The sequence below is a fragment of the Aspergillus fischeri genome, genomic scaffold, assembly GCF_000149645.3.
Source record: "Aspergillus fischeri NRRL 181 1099437636259 genomic scaffold, whole genome shotgun sequence".
Classification (NCBI taxonomy): Eukaryota; Fungi; Ascomycota; class Eurotiomycetes; order Eurotiales; family Aspergillaceae; genus Aspergillus; species Aspergillus fischeri.
In genome coordinates, this window is record NW_001509766.1 from 221,359 (window position 1) to 240,301 (window position 18,943).

An 18,943-nucleotide genomic window follows, 5' to 3' on the forward strand; every position below is an offset into this window, starting at 1 on the left:
GACCGATAGAAGCCCAGCGCCGTGATCATCGGCTTATCATCGAAGCGGTAGAGATAGACCGTCTTACCCACCTCATGCTGGTAGGCATGCGGCATGCCAGGAGGGCACACAGAAGGTGTCTGCCGCCTTCCATTCCAGCGTTTGGCCTCCGACTTCCGAGCGACCCTTGCCGGTGGTGACATGATAAACAGCGGACAGGGTGTCTTGCCGGCGCGAAGACGACGTGCTCGCATTCAGCCTCTCTATGTAACCGCCCAGCACACGACTCACTGATCGTTCCCCCCTCCGTTAGTCCCAACCGTGCGGAAGGGGGCATGGCGTCGGGGAGTGTTTTACCTTCTCGGCCTTCGGCTTCAGATAGCGCTGTGTGGCCTAATTGCCCTCCGTCCCATCCAACCGAGCCTTCATCTGGTCTCAGGGAAAGACAATGGGAGAGCCAGACGTGTCGACATCCTCGGCCTGGGAGCGAGGCTCGCTAAAGTGCTCGACAAAATGGACCGGAAAGTGTCGGAAGTTGGGCAGATCCAGGCCGTCCAGCCAGATCATCGTGCCGCTGCCATCCTTGCCATGGTCATGGTAGTTCCCGGAATCATTACCGCGCCCTCGAGCTGCCTAGCTCTATCAAGGCGGGTGCGGTCCACATTAATTCCATGACCGTGCATGACGAGCCAACTCTGCCTCATCGTCACCCTGCATCCGTAGGGTCGACCGGAGTGAACATTGGCTGGATCGTGTTGGACTCAATAAACCCCTTTTGCTCCAAGTTCTGCAGTGCCCGATAGTAAGATGGGAATACTAAGGCCGGAACAAACTTTGTTGTGTGGGTTAAGTTTGAATAAATGGCATAATCTCCAGAGTATGCCGTCACCAATCACGCAACTGAGCAGTGAATGAGTGCCCGCCAAAGTCTCGAATCGCGGGTACAATTGGATCTTAGATGAGGAAAACAAAGATTGTGAAGTTTTCGCCACGGCCAGCGGGCGATTTGATGCTGCCAACAGACATGGCCGTCTATCTACTCAAAGAGAGCTTCTTGAATATAATGGCCACTTTTCCAAGCAGTCTCTTCACACGAGCGAGTCGCGTGGCTCCGCTACAAGGCGTGATACCAATCCTCCCGTCCAACTCACTCCAAAGCACATCGATCTGTCTGGCAGATAGCAAACCCAGGGTACCCCCCTCAGGCATCCCACTGATGCCTAGAGCACGTTCCATCCCCTCCAGTCGGTGAACAGTGACGTTACAGAAGAGTAGACCCTGCATGCATGGGTTTTCTAGGGGTAACCCTCCAAAGGTGATGCCTGGGATAGTGGCGATAGGGTCAATGGCGAGTCGCGCGATGCGGGCAGTTAGGTGCTCAAGAAACAGCTCGTAGAGAGCAATGAGCTGGCTAAAGATACTTGTGACGGTCAGGGAGAGAGGAGCTAGCAATGGTTGCGCGGCGGCGAATGGGTAGGTCAGAGAAAACGCGGAGGTCGGATCATGGCGGTTATTGTTGGCGGATTGCAACGGCACTGTGAATGGATTTTGTGAGCTGCAGAGCCGCTGCAGTATCTGCAAGAACACTTCCGACGTGTTCAACATGAACTCGGCCAATGTGTAATTGTGAATAAACAACGGGCTTTCTCGGTAGAGGATGCTATTCAGGTCTAGAATCGCCTTGTACCTTTCAGTAGCTGTGATGCGGATGTGTAAGTCAATGTTGATCTTAGAAAGTTTGGCTATGGCGTCTGAGCTCTCAATATCGCCCGCTGGACTGCCTCGTCCCAGTACTGGCAGAGTATCTGGAGCGCAATTGATGGTAATAGCTGCCGGATCGAGCAAGTGAACACCTGTGTCTGTGAAGTCGAAGGTCGAGTCGAAGTCGGGCAAGAGAACGTCGCGATCAAAGAGATGGCCAACCTTCCCAGTGAGCGAGTCATCATAAAACGAAGGCATTCCAGTGGTCGACCCTATTGGTGCCGGAGAGAAGGCATCATCTGCTGCTGTCACCCGAGACGGTGCTGGTGTTGGCGTGGCTGCTGGCGAGACCATTCGGCTGACTCCGGGCCAGTCATAGACCTCTAGGAACGAAGGAGTCCCCTGGGATTTTCCATGAGGGTTAAGCCGGCTCTGCCGCTCGAATATACTACTTGGCGGCTCTTTGACGCTTGGTCTTGACTTTAGTCCTGGCGTTTTGGGCGCATCAGGGGCAGAAACCGCCGCTCTCTTCGGCCTCCCAACTTTCCTCTGTTGTCCGATAGTACACGCTGCACCAAGCGTCGTACACCGTGCGCATTTAGCGGCACTTTCTTGTATGCGCGTACATCTCGACTTATGTTTCCTGCAGAGCTCACAAGAGAAGCGCCTCTGCGATGGATGGATGGATGTGGCCCCCATAATGGTCTGTCCAACGGGCTCATAAAGTCTAATACGAAGGACCAATGACGCCAGGGCGAGGCTCAAGCCAGTGCAACGATAGTTTCTGGGGGCCGTGATGAAAATGCCCGGCGGAGGGTTTTTGTTTCTCAGAAAAGCTGATAAATATCCGTTTTCCTTGCCAGAGAGTTTGGTTTCGGGATGTTAGAAATGACCGAACGGCGGTGATCCAGACAAGTACTTAATGTTGGTCACAGAATACGATCACTAATCATTCCGCTCATGGTATGAGTCGGCGTCGGGGTCAAGATTCTGCGAACAATTGGCCACCTAGCTCCTGGGAGGGCTTAACTAATGCAAGGGCGCGATATGGTAAATTCGGTTTCATGCTACGGTGTGGCGATAGTCTTAATTAGCCCCATCGCCAATCAAACACCGTACCGGAGGGTTTAATGTTGAGTAATCATAACTCGGATCTTTCGACTAAGGAGGGTTTCTTCGTTGCTTAGTAGAGAACGGAACAAGAACTGCCACGCAACCATGAATGCAGGGTTTGAACAGGCAATGGAGCGTATCCAACGCCATGGATACGCTCGTTCGGGCTGCTTGTATATACAGGTGTACGCCTCTCTTGAGTTTTTCACTGGATTTTACTCTCTTACGCATTTCATAACGTCTCTGTATTCGTCCACCTCTTCCCTTTCACAATGAACACCAGTTCGACATCCGTGGACACAGAGTCCACCACCGCTGACGAAGCACTGCACGCAGCGGAGGACAAGACGGAAAATGTACCCGCCTTTCGTACCAGGACGACGTGGCACATGGCACCAGAAGTGTACAAAATGAGGGAGCGAGATGAAGCAGGTGGTGAGAAGCCCAGGAAGCTCGGCGTGACCTGGGAGAATCTTACTGTCAAAGGCGTCGGCAGTAACGCCACGTTCAACGAAAATGTACTCTCTCAGTTTTTCCCCTTCCATAGGGGTAGCAAAGGTGCTCAGCAGAAGATCATCATTGAAGATTCATATGGATGTGTTAAGCCAGGAGAGATGCTGCTTGTGCTTGGACGTCCTGGCGCCGGCTGCACGACGTTGCTGAACGTCCTCGCTAACAATCGGCGTGGCTACGAGGAAGTCACCGGAGACATCCACTATGGAAACATGTCTGCCGAGGAGGCCACACAATACCGTGGGCAGATCATCATGAACACGGAAGAGGAAATCTTTTTTCCAACTCTGTCTGTCGAGGACACCATTGACTTCGCCGCTCGCATGAAGGTTCCTTACCACCTGCCCCCTGGGATCGAGTCCCATGAGGAATATGTCCAGTCCTACAAAGAATTTCTCCTGCGATCAGTGGGAATATCCCATACCGCGAAGACAAAGGTGGGAGACGCTTTCATCAGGGGTGTCTCGGGAGGGGAGAGGAAACGTGTGTCCATTATTGAATGCCTGACCACCCGCGCGAGCGTCTTTTGCTGGGACAATTCGACGAGAGGTCTCGACGCCAGCACAGCACTCGAGTGGATCAAGGCAATCAGGGTAATGACCGACGTGCTCGGGCTCACGACGATTGTTACACTCTATCAGGCAGGCAACGGCATCTACGAGCATTTCGACAAGGTCCTTGTCCTCGACGAGGGCAAGCAGATCTTCTATGGTCCCCAGCAAGATGCTGTCCCGTTCATGGAAGACCTCGGCTTTATGAGGGACTCTGGTTCCAATCGAGCGGATTTCCTGACGGGCGTGACAGTTCCTACCGAGCGCCTTATTGCTCCTGGATACGAAGACAAGTTCCCATGTACCGCTGGTGAGATCCTGGCCGCGTACAAACGGTCAGCAATCCAGCCCAAGATGCTGGGAGAGTGTCAAAGCTATCCAGTAAGCGAGGAAGCCGCCGAGAACACGGCTGTCTTCAAGGAAATGGTCTCTCGAGAGAAGCACAGGGGTGTGTCTGAAACATCTCCCGTCACTACTGGCTTGATTACCCAAGTGAAGGCCGCCGTTGTCAGACAGTACCAACTTATGTGGGGTGATAAGGCAACGATCTTCATGAAGCAAGGCGCCACAGTCATCCAGGCTCTCCTCGGCGGTTCTCTCTTCTACTCTGCTCCCGATAATTCCGTCGGTCTTTTTCTCAAGGGCGGTGCCCTCTTCTTCTCCATACTCTACAACGCACTCATCGCCCTATCCGAAGTGACCGACTCTTTCACTGGCAGGCCCATTCTAGCTAAGCACCGCTCCTTCGCATTGTACCACCCAGCGGCTATCTGCATCGCCCAAATCGCCGCAGACTTGCCCATACTATTATTCCAAGTAACGCCCTTCGGCCTTGTCCTCTACTTCATGGTCGGCCTGAAGGCCACGGCTGGGGCCTTTTTCACTTACTTGGCTACTAACTTCATGACTGCCTTGGCGATGACGGGTTTCTTCCGCTTCGTCGGCGCCGCATTCCCTACTTTCGACGCTGCGACCAAAGTCTCGGGTCTTTCAATTGTGGCCTTATTTGTCTACATGGGCTACATGATTATCAAGCCCCAAATGCATCCGTGGTTGAGTTGGATCTTTTGGATCAACCCCATGGCCTATGGGTTCGAAGCTCTGCTCGGAAACGAATTTCATGGACAAGAGATACCCTGTTATGGCCCTAACCTTATTCCAAATGGCCCTGGCTACGTTGACGGCGAGGGTGGGCAATCATGTGCTGGTGTCATTGGCGCGCCACCAGGTACGACGAGTTTTACAGGCGATGCGTATCTCGCAGCCATGTCCTTTAGCCATGGCCATATCTGGCGCAACTTCGGCATAAACTGCGCCTGGTGGTTGCTCTTCGTTGCGCTCACCATATTTTTCACTTCCAGGTGGAAGCTGCTGGGAGAAGGTGGCCGCAAACTCCTTATTCCTCGGGAGCAACAGCACAGGTCCAAGCATCTTCTGCAGTTGGGAGACGAGGAAGCGCAAGCTACAGAGAAGTCCGCAGTCAACCCCGGATCTGATGCGTCAGGCGGCAACCCTGGGAATGGCCTCCTCCGCAACCGGAGCATATTCACCTGGAAAAGCTTGACCTATACGGTCAAAACCGCTGACGGTGACCGCGTTCTTCTTGATAACGTACAGGGTTATGTCAAGCCAGGCATGCTTGGGGCGTTAATGGGTTCATCTGGCGCTGGAAAGACGACTCTTCTTGACGTCCTCGCACAACGAAAGACGTCTGGTACTATCCATGGATCTGTCTTAGTCGATGGACGCCCTCTGCCTATTTCCTTCCAACGCTCGGCCGGCTATGTCGAACAATTAGATGTCCACGAGCCTTTGGCGACCGTTCGCGAGGCTCTGGAATTCTCGGCCCTCTTGCGGCAATCTCGTGATACACCCACCGAAGAAAAGTTGCGATATGTGGACACCATCATCGACCTTTTGGAACTACATGACCTCGAACACACTCTTGTTGGTCGCCCAGGGAGCGGTCTCTCAGTGGAACAGCGTAAGCGTCTTACTATTGCCGTTGAGCTGGTCGCAAAGCCGAGTATCCTGTAAGTTGTGACCTCCGGCAAATTACTGTAGCCTCACGCAACTTACTGACACTTGTGTTTGCGTGGACAGCATCTTCCTCGATGAACCCACCTCGGGGCTCGACGGCCAGGCCGCCTACAATACTGTTCGTTTCCTTCGAAAACTAACTGAAGCCGGACAAGCCGTCTTGGTCACTATCCATCAGCCATCCGCTCAACTGTTTGCGCAGTTCGATAAACTACTATTGCTGGCTGCGGGCGGAAAGACCGTATATTTTGGAGATATCGGCCAGAATGCAAACACCGTTAAGGAATACTTTGGTCGCTATGGAGCCCCTTGCCCACCTGAAGCAAATCCAGCGGAGCATATGATTGATGTGGTGACAGGGATGGGAGGTGATGGTCAAGATTGGAGCCAGATCTGGCTACAGTCCCCGGAACATGACAACCTGTCCAAGGAACTAGATACGATGATTGCAGAAGCCGTCGCTCAGCCCCCAGCCATCAATGATGACGGACATGAATTTGCAGCTTCGCTGTGGACGCAAACGAAGCTTGTGACGCACCGCATGAACATCTCGCTCTTCCGGAACATTGAATACCTTGACAATAAATTCGCGATGCATATCAGCCTAGCGCTATTGAACGGCTTTACCTTCTGGATGATCGGAGATGCCCTTACAGATCTGCAGCAGAACCTATTCACCGTCTTCAACTTTATTTTTGTTGCGCCGGGTGTCATTTCCCAGCTCCAGCCTCTGTTCATAGACCGCCGCGATATCTATGAGGCGCGGGAGAAGAAGAGCAAGATGTACCACTGGGCTCCCTTCGTCACCGGGCTCATCGTCTCAGAATTTCCCTACTTGCTTGTTTGTGCATTGCTGTATTATGTCTGCTGGTACTTCACTTGCGGCCTTCCTACCTCGGCAGACCATGCTGGCAGTGTCTTCTTTGTTGTGGTAAGCCTCCACCCACTCCCCTTTATGGGTACAACAGCTTACAGTGTTCACAGGTAATGTACGAGTGTCTTTACACTGGTATTGGACAAATGATTGCTGCTTATACCCCCAACGCCGTCTTCGCATCACTCGTCAATCCTCTGGTCATCACAACTCTTGTCTCATTCTGCGGCGTTATGATTCCATACAGCCAAATTGTGCCGTTCTGGAGATATTGGTAAGCTGAATTCGCATTTTGTCTGACCAGTCTAGTTCTGAGCGCTTGCTAACTGCCGTCCTCTACAGGATGTACTATATCGACCCCTTCAACTATCTCATGAGTTCCCTGCTGGTCTTCACGACATGGGACAAACCGGTTCAGTGTAAGCCCGAGGAACTGGCTATATTTGCCCCTGCTCCAAATCAGACTTGTGGCGAATACCTTGAGATCTACCTCCGCGGCATGGGGGCGGGCGCGAATCTTCTCAACCCGGACGATACCACTGACTGTCGTGTGTGCCAGTACACCGAAGGTAGCAATTACCTCCGCACACTGAACCTAGCAGAAGAATCTTATGGATGGAGGAACGCGGGCATTGTCGTTGTCTTCGTGGTTGGTATCTACGGGCTGGTGTTCCTCATGATGAAACTCAGGACCAAAGCCACCAAGAAGGCCGAGTCTTAGAGAGGCGCCCTCAGAAAAGGAAGCATTATGGTAGTCTTCTCACTTCAACTACTTTCGGCATCTTATTTTTCCACCCTTTTGGGCAAGTATATTCTCAATTCACTTTTATAGGTTCGCCAGCAGTACGATCTATCCGTTCCCCTGAATGGGACTGGAGGAGAGTCTTGCTTTCTTTTACCTCTGTCTTTGTTGCAATTACTCCGTTTAATAGACCATAGATAATAATTCTACTTATCAGATTAGTCTCTTTAAGTCTATTAAATAGTATAGGTTTTATTAAGATTAGCTATAGTTATAGTGTTAACCTGATCCTGTGAGTCCATTCAGAGAAAACTGTATACACCCGTGTGATTTTATGGTTGACCATGAACTGCAGGAATTTGCTATGGAATAACACTTGCCGCGTCCTTTGCCTGAACGGAAAACTCTTGCAGGGCCATACAACCAACCTTTCCAATGTCGAGAAAGTCGCCGTATAAAAAGCTGTATTGAACTGGATGATATTGGGGCCATTGACGGCGTTCACCCTCTTCTTCTCGTTATGCTCTCTGGCAGATTCTATCCAAGCCTTCCACGCTTCTTCCTTCACAAGAAGTTCTTCCACACACTTGAGCTTCTCTTTTGGCACTTCTTTATGGGAATAGACCGAGTTTTAACATCAGGTTCGATCTCGAATGTTGAGTTTGGGCCTCGCCTTATATATCATTTTATATGCGAGGCACCTTCTTGGAAATGCTCTGTTTCACCAACTTATCCACCCATAGGTACACCCGAACATTGACAAGTAACATCAAGATAGAACGACAGCTCATGTGTCAGGCAAGGCCTTTGGAGTACGGGACGTGATGGCTGGGCAAACCGGAGCGAACCTCTGTGGACAGTATCGGAGGTACCTGTAAAGAGGACAAAAGATCGGGGCTAAAATTGATGTAAAAACGGAAACTGGAATGCACAGTATTGTCCTCAAAGGACCGCTCTATCTTAATACGAGAATCCGATGGTATGTACGTGAGATAAATTCTCCCCACGGGGTCATCAGGCAAGTCCCTAGATTGTGGAGTCCTTCAACAGCTGCAGTTGAAATGCCACAGTATCTCCGATAATTTCGTCCAATCCTCGTAGCTTGAGACTGAGGCCTTTCTCTGCTTTGGTCGTGTTGACGTTCCAACCTTGACCTACCGCCTTCTCCTTGAGCTTCCAGCTTTCTCCCGGGAACTTCTTCACCAAAATGGCCACAATGTCAGACCATCTAACACCACCGGGGGAACTGACAAGGTATCTGCCAGCCAAGACGCCGGGTTTCAAAGCCTTGACATGCGCCTCGGCGACGTCGTTGACGTGTACAAGTGTCAACGCACTAGGATCAGGTACAACCTCCCCAGTCATGACCGCGCTGAACAGCACCCCATTACTGACACCTACTTCGGCCGGAGAGGACTGGAGAACGTCCGGTCCACACACCAAGGAGGGATGGATTGTGACGATGTCGAAGCCTGGGCTAGTGGTCGAGACGAAGGATTCAGCTGCCTGCAGTGCCAGCAGCTTGCTGGCCTGGTAGAGAATCAGAGGATTTGCCGAGGATTCAAAGATTGGAAGATCAGCAGAGATGGTAGTGTTCCAATTGTCATTGTGCTCGCTGATTGGATCATCCGAAGGCACACCACCAAGAGGCATCAAAGACGCAATTGAAGAGGTGATGACGACCCTCTTGATGCTCGCAACCTTGGCCGCCTCAGACAGAATAGCCGTAGTCCCGCTAATAGCGCCAGGGAAGTAGTCCTCCTTCGTCATTCCCTTAGGTAGAGGCGAAGCAATATGCAGAACATAGTCCACTCCGACCAGATGCCCAGCGAAGGCGTCTGGTCTGGTAATGTCATGAACAACGATAAACTCCACGTTTTCCGAGTAAGACGAGAGGGCCGATCTAATCTTTGGGATCTGAGCTTCATTTCGGACGCTCAGACGAAGCCGATACCCTGCTTTCAGAGTTTCGAGCGCTGTGGCACAACCGATGAACCCGGAGGCTCCGGTAACGAAAACAAGTCCTTCCGACATTATAGATAGGGGTCAACGAAGAGAGCAAGTAACCGGACGTTCAAAGGTCAAAAACTGATGATGCTCAAGACCTTGAGATTTGAGGAATCTGTAATTGCCAACCAGCCAGCCTGACCAGGACAAACTGCATTTAAGTAACGGATGGTGGCATGTACTCAATGTGAGTAGTAAGTCAAACTCTCCTCGAGCCTTAACTCCGTTGAATAAACGCCGTCTCGGCTGATTAGACTGACCGTCCCAGTGTCTGATGAGTGATTGACGGAACGCGCCTATCATGACTACTTGGAGACGGATTTCTTAGGGTCTCGGCGTTCTTCCTAATTTTGTCGGATCCAGAAGAGATTAAGGTTGGAGTCTTCTGGGCGATATGACTACTTTAGATGAGGCATTTTCGGCTTACTTTTAGGGTTGAACTATAAATCGCACCTCACCTTGATTTTGATTATTCAACATACATCCATAATCCACAGCGAGTGAGACTCCCCAAATAACGATACTGTAAGGCCAGATATATGCTATTCTAATTTCAGCCACCAAGAGCTGGGTTCCCTTAATTCTGAGGGAACATGCTTTATTCAAGGTTGAGGGATAACCGTCGAGATTATAAGCTATCTAGACCACGGTCTCCATGCTTTACCATAAAATACAAAGAAATTTTGGCGGCCGGGACACGACTATGTATGTTACTATCCTTTCGGAAAAGAATTTTCCTATACCGTAGAAATAGGCCACGTTTGCTCTCAACACCATATAACTTGTTATGCAGAGATGTGGTTGTCAAGATATGAAGTGATTTAATATGGTGTTTTGGGGTTTCCATGCTCCCTTCAGGTATGTAGCAGTATGATCACTAATCACACATATACGCCTCAATTTTGAAAGGAGGCTTAGTGGATAGCCCAATATCTTCAGAGACTCCTCCCTCCAACCTAGGTGACCCAAGCGGTGGCAATGTCAGGGCTGGAAACGGCGATAGAAAGTCGTACAGTACAGGCTCATTGATCCTTGGGGTGTTGCCATATCGTACGCCTCAAATTAATCTGGAGTTCTCGGGTTCTAATCGGATCGCACTTTATTTCCGGCCTTCACCATCCAGGTCGCCATATAGCGCACCCTCCCGGTTGATCCACCTTTCAGTCTTCAAATTCTGCTGACGCCGCTAGTCTGAAGACCTCACTGAACTGCGAATATTATATATCTGCTTACATCCGTTTATCTCCGGCGATCTTCCTCTCCTGGTGACGATAAAAGGACGCTTCGTCAGGGTGAGAAGAGGAATCAGCAAATTGATCAAACGATATCTGAACATCCGTCTGCAGCCAAGATTTTGTACCTTCTGTGAAGTGAGACTGAACAAATTGAAGACAGCGGCAATGCAAAGATCACTTGTTACAGGAGGCTCCGGCTTCATTGCCCTTCATGTGATAAAGTGTCTGCTCGAAAGGGGTGATCTCGTCAATACCACTGTCCGCAGCCTGAAGAACCTTTCGAAGTGCAAGCCCCTGCTTGATATGCAACAGACGTATCCAGGCAGGCTGAAACTCTTTCAGGCTGATTTGATGGAGGATGGATCTTTTCTGCAAGCGATGGAGGGCTGCGAGGTTGTCTACCACGTCGCCTCGCCGTTCTTAGTCCCACAACAAATCAAAAACGGCATGAAAGAATGCGTCGAGCCTGCTCTTCAGGGCACCTATAATGTTCTACAGACTGTGAACAAGACTGAGAGCGTTGAACGCGTCGTTTTAACATCATCTAGTAAGTGGAACTTCCGATCTGTTGCTCTAAGCGTATGCCTAAGCCATAACGCCTTTACTAGTCGCGGCCATGTACGGTGATAATTGGGATATCCTCAAGATGAAGGACAAAACATTGAGTGAAGACTATTGGAATACGACAAGCACTGCTACCTACAGTCCTTATAGCTACTCCAAGCTAGTCGCTGAGCGTGAGGCATGGAAAATATGTGACGCTCAGGAACGCTGGGACCTTGTGGTTATCAACCCGGGCCTCGTCCTCGGTCCGTCACTCACCTCCGAATCCGCATCCGGTAGCCTGTTCATGCTGGACGCTATGTACAAGGGCGAAAATCGCTCCGGTGTTCCGGAACTACACTACCCTGTGGTAGATGTGCGGGATGTAGCCGAGGCGCACATCAGAGCAGGAAAAAGTCACTCTGCCAAGGGGAGGTACATCATCGCCAGCGACCGCAGCATTTGCTTGCTGGATATGGCAAATTACGTGAGGGGAATACATCACAAGCCCGAATCGTTGCCCACGCGCAATCTTCCGAAACTTTTCGTCTTCGCCGCAGCACCCTTCATCGGTCTGCCCATGAAATGGGTGTCACGAAACATCGGCATCTCCTACAAGGTCAACAACGGCAAGAGTATCAGGGAGCTGGGGCTCTCATACCGTCCAGCAGAGCAGCTGCTGAAAGATCACTATTTGTCGTGGCAAAATCAGCACGCTGGCAGGTGACCTTTAGGGGCGTTATCGAAATGAGTGGCCACCACCGTCGCCGTCTGTATCTTCTGTTGTTGCTGTAGTTTCATAGTCGTTATTGCTGTTGTCTTCTGCTTGGACAACTTGATATCTTATTCTCAGATTGTACTTGATAATACACTGCTTCTGGTAGTTGGGTTTGGCTCGTTTCACCTAGCTTTGCTCTTGGTGGTCGCTGCGTCGCCATTACGTTTCACACCACTTTTGTCCAGTGGGTTCAATGTAAAAGCTAGAGGAACACGAAGTTATTGCACAAGTAGTGGAGAAGAGAGCGGAAGGGACAAGCCAGTATGGGCAAAAGAGGACGATGGCCGTGACACCCAAAACAGGTCTCTAAGCAAAGACAACTCCTCAAGAAACCTCAAATGAGGTTTAAGCCTTTCTATGGCCTGAGATCTGTATTCACCACTAAAAGCAGTGCATTGTTACCTCCCGTAACCACTGGGATGCGTATGGGGTTTCCTGAGGCAGAGACCTTGGTGTTCTTCTCCGAACACGTTTATTTAGACTTCAAAAAGGCTCCGAGTCCATAGCCAGCTTGCATAGAGTGGGCCCGGAGTTTATGGCAAAGCTCGTTCCATGGCCAAACGACATGACCCTTCCCATTACTAATTCATGATTATTCAACGCCCCGAACCTCGGGTACAGACTTAAAACAACTCAAGTGGTTTCTGCCTCAACTGATAATCAGGCTTTATTTTCCTAGGGAAATGTACGGAGTTAACGGATATGGCACCTGAAGACTAGATTCAAATGATGCGCTGCTCACGGTGCAGTCATTTAAAGCACGCTGCGTACAAATCCTCGTATATAAAGCCCTTCAAGTTGGATTACCAGTCTCCCTGGTACATGCAGCGTGTATGGCTAGTGACTGTGAGCAGACAACTGCTTTATGCGCTGGGAATCTGGTCCTGTTGCAAATGATGGTAAGGTCGGAGAGCTCCCTTCGTTCTCGCACTCTGGCATCGATCAAGGACAGCTCTTTGAATTTCGAAGTAGTATCTAGCTTACCTCATAAGGACATCCAAGGCTTTCCGGTCGCCGTAACGATCGCATAGCCGCGGTTCCCAGGGTGCTTGATGAAGTCTTGCCGCGCTGGTCCGTCCACTTGTTGACAAGTGAAAATGGGTGTCTTCAACCCATACCATGTAATAATGCTTTCGCAACGTCCTCATTGTTCAACGACATTATATTGCTTCATAGGAGATGGATTTTATCTAATGATGCTTTCCAATGGGTATCTGTTTCGACCAGTCCCTACAGTTCATAGGCTTGGTCAGCTCCCGCGCGTTTTGGCGGCCTAGCACCGCAGTATCCTGCCCCTTCGAACTGGCCGAAACCAAAAAGCTTCCCTCTGGCGAAACCCCCGGTTAACTAGCCTGTCAAACAACCACTTACTAGGAAAGGCCATGAGTGACGGTTCATACCGCAACTAAGTTGACAAGTACAGCGTGTTGCTGGTTAATATCAGCCGTCGTTAGGTACTACCTTACCGAACATTCTAATTTTTTATAGACTCCTTTGCCCGGTTCAAACTGTGCTAAATGCCCACTGCACGGACTCTTGACCTGGTCATTCATGGATCAGTGACTGTACCTAGACTGGTCGTGGATTGGATATGGATTGATCTGCAGGATGTTTGATCCAACCCATAACTAGATCAGCCTCACCCGGGGCCTATGCTTAGTGGCCAAGCAGAACTGGCCGGAGCTGCGCATGGGCCCACCCAGAAACTTAACACAGTTCAGCTATGCAACATGGTAACTGGAGCATATACCTGTGGGAATCATTTCGCTCCATCTCCATCTCGCCAGCGCGCAGCCGACTGTGCTCACCGTGCCTGGTGGCATTCTCCCACGGTGCATACAACGCCTTAGCGCAGCTGGTAGGCTACCATGAGGCCTTCAACACTTATCCAGAGGTGCTCCATCAGCAACCCATCAGAGCCAAATACTGGTGGAGCAGAAGGCTGCCCTGGATATTCTGAAGCAGATGTACATGCGGACACTGTATATTATCCAATTTTCTGACAAAAGGTGAGAGGGCCCCCTCAATGTACAGGCCAAGCTGGAAGACGCAGCAATCATGGTGTGGCCTGAGTGTCTGTCTGGGGGTTTCCTGGGCACCCTAGAAAGCAGTGGTATGTACTCGACTCTGTTGTATGTGATCCTGCCCTACTTTCATCTTCTCTTCTCGCTTCTCAAATCCTTCAGGTATATCAAGGAGGGGTTTGGTAAAGAGATATCGAAGATCAAATTATTAGTGAATTCCTCAGCGGGGGCGGACTTGATCTCATTGATGCAGTGGCCTGTGTCTGTTATGGCTATCTAATCCGAAGCCATAACAGAAATCCATATGTACAACAGTAAATTATCCCTGAGCTGGTTGCAGTGAAGCCTTGTATCTGGAACACTGGGGACCATTGAAGGGGGCGTGACATGATCCGGCCGAGAAAGCATTGCAAACAGACATTCTACTCAACAGATTATAATACGATGGAAAGACTCCACAACACACGTTAGTGATCACTAGACTTCGCCCATGAGAGGGATTCTTGGGAGATCTAGGCCAGGGACAATGAAGAAGTGAAATAAATACATTAGCCGCCTATTAGTTCCCTGCCTGGAGCCACAGCTTTACCGCACCAACCATCGCTAATTAGCTTCGGTTTGACGTAGCCCGTTTCCAGTTGTAGGTGCACAGCATAAGACTGGATTTGCAGTCAAAGCTTCCCCAAGTATACCTGGCATCATCATGATGTACATCTTTCTTTTACTCTTTTTTGTTTCCTCGACACAGATCTCCCATTAGTGGAACCTGCTCATGGTGTTTCTTTTCTAGGCCGTTATTGTTATAGGTCCTCACCTTTTTCAGCAAAAGCAGAACTATATTAAACTTTTTATTACAGTATCATGATAGGCAGCCCTAACAATCAACCTGGGTTTTGTAATCTATGATGCCACAATTACATGGCGTACAAGACTGGACGTTTTAAAATACAGTATGGGATTAGGCAGGCCAGCACGCTCTCTCCCATAGTCGCACTTACAAAGAGACATTTAAGCCGACTACACACTCGAACATAAGTGATGTCCCAAAACTCACCTAACTGATCTTACATTTCGTTAATAATCAACCGCGTTGATTAACATCATTTAGAAGGCACGTGGCTATGGCAACCATAAATCTTCCGCCTGGCTTCCAGTACGATCAGGTCCAGTTCTATAAGAAGCGAGTTCCGCCACGCACACAACCAACGCCTTTAGGTGCGCTGGCAAAGCTCGCTGGAAGCTTCACTGGAACAGGCTTTAATACAATCTTTCGCCCGAACAGCGGACCACCACCACTCGGAACAACATTCCCCAATCCTGTCTCTCCAACTCCTCCAGTGTTCCCCAGCGACAACGTCTTGGAGTTGAACCTGACAAAAGAGACAGTGACATTCTCTCAACCACTTTCTGCTGTGCCCAATCGCGGATTTGGGTCACAGAACGACATTTTTCTCAATGGCGTGCCTTATGTACAGGCTGTCAATGATGTAACAAACATGGAGACCGGAAGCGCTGATGGCAATGCCACTGGTATTCACTTCGAGACTGGATTGTGGATGAACATCCCGGCCACAAACAATAGTCCAGTCCTTGGAGATTCGCTTGTACGCATGGCGTCCATTCCGCATGGCACAACTATCAATGCTCAATGCCTAGCGCCTACAAGCACTTTCCAAGGTCCACCACAGATATCACCAGTCAGCTTGAAGCCTTTCGGCGTTGGAAACATACATTCAAAAATTGAGCTTAATAGCCTAAATGTTCAAGACTCTACTACTCCTCGGCTCCCACAGGATCTCTCAAAGTTTAATGCTGCTGGCACTATCACCCAAGATATCCTGGATGATCCGAATACCGTTTTGCGCAACAGCATCAAAGGACAGAATATTACCCAGACCATCGTCTTTACTGTGTCCACGGATCCTCCGCTTCAAGAGTTCGGTGGTGGGACGGCGAACATCGCATTCTTATTAGGCAATCCTGGGGCCACGGCGCCAAATTCAAACGCGTTCCAGATGAAAGCTACCTTTTGGATTGAGACGGTGGGATATTCTCTCACAGTTCCAGTTTTCAAACCTGGACAAGCACCTATGGAAATCTCAGCCCCAGAGTCACTATCAGGTCAGCCGCGGCCAGTGTTCCTCGTCAGCCCACCATATGAGATCACTTCGCCCAAAAAGATCAATGTCACTTCAACACAGATCCAGTATTCTCAGGTCGTATTCATGAACTTTGACGGTATAACCTGGCCGCATGTCTCAGTATCGACGCTGATTCCATCGACGCCTGTGCCAGTCCCAGATTCAGTCTGGAGTTGATGGGCAATTGAAATTGCAATTATGAGTGTCCCATAGTGTTGTGCTATCCACAATCTACCTTTATTGGAGATTCCCATTTATCTGTTTTCATGCCGCCTACCCAAGCTACAAGCCATGAAGGAATACTTGCTAGCCATAGCATTCTTTTGCGCGTGGCCTAAACCATCAAATTATCCCGGTGAAGTGGATAATCAACCCACTAGCACTGCTACTTGATAATGGCTGTGCCCTGCTCCCAAATTTACCTACTGTCGTATCCGGGTATTGTGTACTGTTGGGGACAGTACTCCGCGATCTTTGGATTAGTCAGTTGATTCTGTTCAGCGTTCGTCTCCTAATTTCCACAGTAGCATGATTACCAGTCTACTCAGTGCATGGATGAAAAAATCTCGTTCCATGGACAACTAAATGAGGTTGGAACTTGGAAATGAAATTAGGTCATTGAAAACGGACACAATACCAGAAAATATTAGATTAGGTCACCTGTGAAGTTCTCTCAGTTCTCCCGATGTTGAACCGGGGTTTCAAGCCAACCCAGGTCAGGCTGTATATTTATAACTGATTTATGGGGAAGTTGCCTGTGCGGCATGGTTAATCATAACGGCTCCAGAACTGGACTAAGGCAAGCGACAACCCTGGTCGTTAGCGTCTACTCAAATGTCCAGACTTAAAATATATTTGGTAGAAGCATCTTTCCTAGGCCCATCGTTTCAGGCGGTAAAATAAATGAGTAAAAATCCGATTGGGCAAAAGTATCGAACGATACACCTGGCAGGAACGTACAGAACACTTTCCTCAGAAGGTGTCAAGGTGAAGGTATAAGTGGAAATAAAACCGCGATGGACGAATATCCCACTGTGTTGTAAGTTATATAGTTTAAATTAGGATATAGTAGCATATAGATGGACTACAATGAGGGATCCTAGTCCATCATCGTCTCTAGTATGAGTCCATGAAGTCATGGGATCTAATAGAATGATACTTAGTAGGGTGCACAGTACACTAGATAACAAGAGTATCTTGTGGTGGATGACAGAATCATCTTACCTCACTAGCAAGGAGCATCACTTTATGAACCACTTTGAAAACTAGTATTACATTCAGCATGGTCATTACGAATTTTGCAGTTTATTTCTCAAACGGCATATAACACATTCCCTTCTTGATCCTACCTTACAAATGACCTATTCCAGACTGTCAATCTGAGTTAAGTGGTCCTGGTACCCCTCTCCTGAGAAGCCCATACATCCGGACGGTTTGCCATATTGCTGTCTCTCACGGAGATATACCTGTTCCAGAGGGCTATAATCTGCTTGTAGGTCACTTCTCTAACTCCTGCTTTCAGTCCACTCTCGCAAAATTCAATATCATCGCGAACTTCCTTGAGGCTATGAGCATAGTTGATTAATCGCATAGGCTGCCCTTGACCCTTGATCAAGGATAGCACACCAGTGATGAGTGCAGTAATGGCGCCTAGGACAGCGACGACAATATGATGGTCTCCGCTAATTGCAGAAATAATGACCAGAGTTGAGGAGATTGCTAGCTGAAGAGCGAGGCATGCATACACAAGTATTTCAAATGTGTATAGCTGTCGCAATGTCGACTTCTCCTCCCTGAGGATCTTTGGGTATATGGCCATGGCATCTTGAGGTTCGCGATAATCTGATTTCATCCACTGCGGGACCCAGGGGTACCATATCCTTCGGGTTGGGCTGGTTCTGGCTGTTCTGCCATCGGTTCCTAGCAAAACCTGAAAATCGGCCAGTCTAATAAATGTGTCGTCACCTGGTACCGCCTGTGGCTGTGATACCACGGCTGAATTAGGAGTGCGGTCTCTGTTGGCAGGCGAAGCAGCGTCGGCAGAGCTCATATTGAAAAGGAGAGAGTAATCTTAACAGCTTGCTTCGGACGTTCTGGGCGCAAATTTGCGTTCTATATACAGCAGTAATGGAACTTCCCCCATTAATAGAGAAAGGAACTGGTTCAGTAGATGTAGGATTAAGTCTTTTTATAAAATCAGAAGACCTATTCTATGCTCGCCACAAAGCATACGCGCCACTGCTTTATCATAGTATCACCTCGGTAAGGCCCTGTTACGCAGCAATGGTTCGCCCGCCTATTGACAATTGATTATTCTCTCTTATTCCATCTTAGTCGCTTAGAGAGATCAAGAGTTAATTGGGCATTTTACCACTAGGCAATGGATGTGTAACGGTAGAATCTGTCGTAACCATGTACATAGGAGTGGTGTAATTCTCTTTCCTTTCCTCTTTACTGGCAGTCTATCCAGCTGAGAAGGATAATGCTGAGCACTCCCAGTGCGCACAGAGTTTAACACAGCTATCTGCTTGCAGTAATTGCTATGTCATATACTATAAGTTTTATGGTCCATCTTCTCTTTCTGCCTCTTGGGGATGCAACTATAGTGAAAAGTCCACTGGTGGCGCCTAATGCTGAGAGAGTTTGAGGTTGGACCTAGAATATATGTTTCCATGGAACCTTTACTACAGGACTACTATTAC

The 18,943-nt window shown here is 49.3% G+C and overlaps 8 protein-coding genes across 8 annotated transcripts; 5 read left to right on the forward strand and 3 right to left on the reverse strand.

Annotated features, from left to right (window-relative positions):
• Positions 1–93: 93 nt before the first annotated feature.
• Positions 94–654, forward strand: NFIA_112540 (uncharacterized protein; the record flags this gene model as incomplete). Its single annotated transcript, XM_001262626.1, has 2 exons — positions 94–246; positions 358–654. 2 exons carry the CDS (start codon positions 94–96, stop codon positions 652–654), a joined length of 450 nt encoding a protein of 149 aa, XP_001262627.1.
• Positions 655–1,011: 357 nt separating this feature from the next.
• On the reverse strand, positions 1,012–2,379 carry NFIA_112550 (Zn(II)2Cys6 transcription factor domain-containing protein; the record flags this gene model as incomplete). Its single annotated transcript, XM_001262627.1, has 1 exon — positions 1,012–2,379. One exon carries the CDS (start codon positions 2,377–2,379, stop codon positions 1,012–1,014), a length of 1,368 nt encoding a protein of 455 aa, XP_001262628.1.
• Positions 2,380–3,065: 686 nt separating this feature from the next.
• NFIA_112560 (putative ABC transporter) lies at positions 3,066–7,492 on the forward strand (the record flags this gene model as incomplete). Its single annotated transcript, XM_001262628.1, has 4 exons — positions 3,066–5,890; positions 5,961–6,828; positions 6,882–7,045; positions 7,114–7,492. 4 exons carry the CDS (start codon positions 3,066–3,068, stop codon positions 7,490–7,492), a joined length of 4,236 nt encoding a protein of 1,411 aa, XP_001262629.1.
• Positions 7,493–8,539: 1,047 nt separating this feature from the next.
• Positions 8,540–9,547, reverse strand: NFIA_112570 (NAD dependent epimerase/dehydratase; the record flags this gene model as incomplete). The annotated part of the gene is made up of 1 exon (XM_001262629.1): positions 8,540–9,547. One exon carries the CDS (start codon positions 9,545–9,547, stop codon positions 8,540–8,542), a length of 1,008 nt encoding a protein of 335 aa, XP_001262630.1.
• Positions 9,548–10,920: 1,373 nt separating this feature from the next.
• Positions 10,921–12,025, forward strand: NFIA_112580 (cinnamoyl-CoA reductase; the record flags this gene model as incomplete). The annotated part of the gene is made up of 2 exons (XM_001262630.1): positions 10,921–11,302; positions 11,364–12,025. 2 exons carry the CDS (start codon positions 10,921–10,923, stop codon positions 12,023–12,025), a joined length of 1,044 nt encoding a protein of 347 aa, XP_001262631.1.
• A 2,109-nt stretch (positions 12,026–14,134) lies between these two features.
• On the forward strand, positions 14,135–14,380 carry NFIA_112590 (uncharacterized protein; the record flags this gene model as incomplete). The annotated part of the gene is made up of 2 exons (XM_001262631.1): positions 14,135–14,208; positions 14,263–14,380. The coding sequence occupies 2 exons, from the start codon at positions 14,135–14,137 to the stop codon at positions 14,378–14,380; spliced, it is 192 nt and encodes a 63-aa protein (XP_001262632.1).
• An 841-nt stretch (positions 14,381–15,221) lies between these two features.
• Positions 15,222–16,418, forward strand: NFIA_112600 (uncharacterized protein; the record flags this gene model as incomplete). Its single annotated transcript, XM_001262632.1, has 1 exon — positions 15,222–16,418. The coding sequence occupies one exon, from the start codon at positions 15,222–15,224 to the stop codon at positions 16,416–16,418; it is 1,197 nt and encodes a 398-aa protein (XP_001262633.1).
• Positions 16,419–17,625: 1,207 nt separating this feature from the next.
• On the reverse strand, positions 17,626–18,291 carry NFIA_112610 (uncharacterized protein; the record flags this gene model as incomplete). The annotated part of the gene is made up of 1 exon (XM_001262633.1): positions 17,626–18,291. One exon carries the CDS (start codon positions 18,289–18,291, stop codon positions 17,626–17,628), a length of 666 nt encoding a protein of 221 aa, XP_001262634.1.
• Positions 18,292–18,943: the final 652 nt, after the last annotated feature.